The 4,865-nt window shown below is 39.0% G+C and overlaps 1 protein-coding gene across 1 annotated transcript; it reads right to left on the reverse strand.

Moving 5' to 3' along the window:
* Positions 1 to 3,433: 3,433 nt before the first annotated feature.
* On the reverse strand, positions 3,434 to 4,261 carry LOC132189624 (uncharacterized). The gene has a single exon (XM_059604371.1). It carries the CDS (start codon positions 4,259 to 4,261, stop codon positions 3,434 to 3,436), a length of 828 nt encoding a protein of 275 aa, XP_059460354.1.
* Positions 4,262 to 4,865: the final 604 nt, after the last annotated feature.

Genomic DNA, 4,865 nt, shown 5'->3' on the forward strand with positions numbered 1-4,865 from the left:
GCACCGGTGGAATTCGGGAAGGCAGAAATCCTAACAGTGAAGGTGGTTGAGATAATCGCCGGCCATGCAAGCACAGGGTGGGCGTGCAGAACCCCGCCAACCTTGTTGAGCGGCAGAGTTGGTGAGCTCGAATTGCCTTGTTGTTGTGGGTCCGGCGTAATGCTCAAATACCCATCGCCTGCAATCACAGAACCCATGCAAATAAGCTCCCCGTTTCTGCAACTTTCGTTGTTGAATGAGGTCAAAGAGAAACTGATAGGGTCGAGCGGGGAGCTTGAAAAAGCTCGAGCTAGAAAGGCAGAGAGAAGCAAAAAACAGAGCATGGTTTTAGCTGATTGCAGGCATAAAACAAAGCCCATGGGCATATATAGTTATCACTTTTGAAGCTTATTTTGTTCTTGGGTGTTTATTTATGAAATAAAGGTAAAATTTTAGAAAAGGGTTTTGAATAATTAGAAAAATCTAATTAAATTCCATAATTTGTATGCTTTTGAAAGCTGTATCCACTCCAGGAGTACTTGGCTTCTGACAAAGAAATGCGAGTCTTTGGCTCCATATATTAATATATGAAATTCACCAAAAGCCTAATGTGATGCCCCAAAATACCCTTAAGAAAATGATTTATTAATAATAATCACTTGTTTTAAATCAATGAACACCCCATAATTTTAAAGAGTTATAAAAGTGTTCCCCTTTTTGTGAAAAATCATATTTGAAAATAGCCTCAAAGATTAAAAATTAGCTTTTGACCGAATGTTCGCTGGGGGACCACCAAATATTCGAGCTCAACCCTAGTGCAAAGGTTCGCAAGGGACTATACCAAACAGAATGGAATTATAGCAAAAATTGATTACTTAAGTTTTTTTTGCTATATATGTAATTTTTGCATTAGTTTTATGTAATAATATATGTAAGGCCTTAGGGGTGGTTCGGCCACCCTAGGCCAGCCGCAAGGGTGGCCGAACCACCCTCAGAACAGCCTTGGGGTGGCAATGGCCAAAATGGGGATGGCCAGCCACCCCTATTGGCCAAAATGTAATGGCCGGGCCACCCCATAAATTGTATTTTTTTTTTTTTTTTTAGGGTTTAGTTTTTTAATTATTTATTATTTTTAAATATTTTAATTCTAGTTTTTTAATTATTTATTATCAAATGAATCATCAAGATACAAGAAAGGAACCTCTAGATTAATTTATATTTTTCGACAATTATTGGCACCTTCCCAAAAAAGAATACAAAAAAACACTTAAGCGGTCAAATACAATACTAGCTTTGTTTTTTTATTGGCACTTTCCGAAAAAATAATAAAATAAATATATTGAATAAATTAAAGAGAGAGGGTCTACAATTAACCCAGATATTTTATAAACCAATACAAAGGTGTATATTATATATATTGACCAACCCTTTTTACCCTTCAAATTTGTTCATCAAGAAATTCAATATTGGCCCATGCATGCCCCACAATGACAAAACTTTAGTCTAGTCTAAAGTGCTGCCTAACCTCTTATGCTAGGCCACTTGTGCAGTCATGGAGTTCATTTACAACGAAGGGTGAAACAATGGAGCTTAGAGATATTTTTCAATTGTTCACTTTTTTTTTTTTCTTTATTCAAATAAGGGAAAGCGAGTTATAATGGATCTAACAACCACAAAAGGGTGGGCACTTTAACAACAAAGCACAAATGGAAAATGCAGTACAAAGACAGTAACAATAATAGACTGTAGGCAATGATTTTCATTCATGATCCCAGGAGAATTATAAATAAGCCAAGCCTTTCTAAGGGCCACACAAGGCGATAACAAGTGGCAAAAAGACTCGGTAAAGAGTCTTATGCGGTGAAGGCAACAACCACCATTAAGAGGTTGTTACAAGAAAGGTACTGCATAAAACCAGATGAGAGCCGTTGAAGGACGAATACCGGCAACAAAAGTTTCTTCCACAAGATCAAACTATATTAGATCAGGGAAACAATAACCCACATAAAATAGAAAATACAGCAAAACACAACATAAAATATAGAAAAATTACAAGAAAAAAACAACCACTTAGGACAGCAGCACTAGCAGAGGAGAGGCGGTTGGAGGTTTTCGGGGGGCGTGTGAGATGCATGCGCCGGCGAGTGTACACCACGCGCTAGCATGTGGATGGCGGGACAGAGAGTGGCTGGCTGCAACAGAAAGATGGGGAGCAGAGGAGGAGGTGGACTAGCGTGTTTGGCGGTGGGATCAATAGGGAAAAGTAGATCGGGTTTCAAAACCCGATCTATATCCCAAGTGACATCTAGGAGCGGCGGGGGTTGGATGGCAGAAGCTAGGCAGCACAGCAATACTGAAGTGGTCGTGGACGACGAAAAGCGAGGGTGGAGGAAGGCGATACTGAGGAGTAGCAGCTGATCTGGTAGACAAACAAGAAGACAAAAAAGCAAACGAAAAACAGCAAAAAACCATGGAAAAAAAAGGTTTGGGGGAGGGGAGGAAGGAAAAAACAAAGCCTTTCCCTCGTCCCCAAAAATGCTGCACAAGGCGGTGGAAAGAGTCCCACTGAGGAGATGGCTGAAGAAAAAAACCCTAGGTTTTTTTAGAGCTTCTCTCTCTACCCAATTGTTTACTTTGGAAACATACTTCCATGTGCTTGTTTCTTGATGTGCCAGTGAAATTCATTATTTCGTATATTTTAGACACCCGAACTCTAGAGTGAGAAAGAGAAAAGGAGGAGAGAGAGAGAGAGAGAGAGAGAGAGAGAGAGGGTATTTCTTAGAGGCTTTGCTTGGAGAGCTTCTACCATTGTGGTACAGAGCCAAACCTAGCTTTTAACAAACTGTTTTAATGCATGATGTTAATTACTGTTTACATTCGTATTTAACTATACTTGAAGGTTTTCTAATCACATGAGTTAAAGATTCTTGGTGTAAGATTAAGATTATTTTTTTGGTAGAATTGAAAAGAGTCAAAAAGCAGGTTCAACAATGTTTTTGGATGAATAAAATTCATTGAACAAAACTAATATAAACAAGAATGACGGTTTCACTAGATGAGGTAAAATCGAGAGGATGATTTCATTGTCCATATTAAATTTCATATATGTTGTCACATGGCAAATATATTGTCATGTTATTTAAGATTTTTAAATGACGTGGCACAATGTATACCGTTCAATACAACAAAACAAAAATTTAACCATAAAACGAATCTTCTTCATTTCACTTCAAACTAATAAAATTCTATTTCACCTAGCCCGACCGGCCCTCAAACAACTAAAACAGAACTCCTTCAATTTCAAGTGAAACGGGGAGGATTCTTATCCCAAACATACAACTATGTTAAGAGTGGAAGATTGGAATCCTGAAACTAAATTTATCTGAAAAGAAGAAAATCAACATTACCATTTCTTTCCCTCCAAAGATAATACACAACATGCAGCAGCAAACATCTACTGATCTCGGCGCTCATACTTCCGAGCCCATATGTGTTTGCCATTGACCCGAAACTTTGATATGCGTTTCCCCTTCAACATTCGATCAACAAACGTAACAGACCGCAAAACCATTCGAGCATACAAAGGTTGTTCACTCGAAGGAACAGTCTCCATTTGCACACTTTCCACACAATCCCCAAAAAGCTCTGTAAAAAGCTCCTTCACTTCTTCTTCCAACACCGGAAAGCCTCGTGAAAATGTCAGAAACATTGTCCTGTCGTCCTCCGACACATCATGGCCATCGGCCGGTTGCCAATCCCATAATCCTCCTGCAGAAAAACCAGTACTACTGCTCACAGGCGTAAGTACTACTGTGATGGCACCAAACAATGGGTGGTTCAGATTTGCTTGTGAATTAGCGCCAGCAGGAGGTAGAACATGTTGTAGAATATCGGTAAAAATATGGCAGCAAATGTTGTTGAGAAAACTCTTTATCCCAGTAATTGCAGAAAATTTGTTTTGGGTGAACATTTGCAAAGATATGTCTCTTTCCATAAGTGCTGCAGTTAGGGGAATACCGGCAGCCGCGCGAGGAAGGTTGGATTCTAGACACTTGAGGCATAAAACAGCTTCATTTGCTAATGCACCCACAAGAGCATCAGGCAGCCCGACCATTTTTACAATAATGTTTGGGTAATTCTTGTCTTCGAGCCAAAGCCAAAGAGCCATGACAACCAAGGATTCTGCAGGGTCTCGGTTAAAGTTTGTGACAAGACGAGAGAATATGTCTCTGTCAATTTTGTGGTAGAGGTGGAGCTCTTCCAGGCTGATCATCGACGCCATCAATGACTGTATGCATGTATGTATGTATGTGGAAGAAGCAATAGCTAGCAGAACTGCAGAAGCATAAGTCTTTTATGTGGATGGATGGATGTATGACAATATGTGTGCATCATGAGAATGTCTATATCTCAATCAATACATCTCTGACAAGCCATGTCAAAAGAAGTCTCATAACTTAATTTCATTCAAGTGTTTGCATGCTTTTCATGTAAATCTTTTGTACGTGGCTTCAAGTGATAGGCCTGCTTGTGGCATCTGTAGTTTATGCAGAGTGACAACTAATATTACTCCTGGTGCTTTTATGAACTTCCCTTCTATGGCTCTCTTCACTATATGCTCTCTTAATTAATTACATACCCACACAAAGCCTTGATTATGAATGATATCCTAATCCTGAATCCTTTAGTGTTTATGAACTACTTATAATTATTAGTACCCTGCTCTGCCTCTTTTGGCATAAAATCTTATTTGAAACTCATGAGTTGACTCTCATATTTAAGTGACATCCATTGCACTTTGTATTTGTTGGCCACGTTTTACAGGATTAGTTATTTTGATAAATATATAATGATTCAGGAAAAACGTTATTCACGTCTTTGTTATC

Source organism: Corylus avellana, chromosome ca8 (genome assembly GCF_901000735.1).
Source record: "Corylus avellana chromosome ca8, CavTom2PMs-1.0".
Taxonomy (NCBI): Eukaryota; Viridiplantae; Streptophyta; class Magnoliopsida; order Fagales; family Betulaceae; genus Corylus; species Corylus avellana.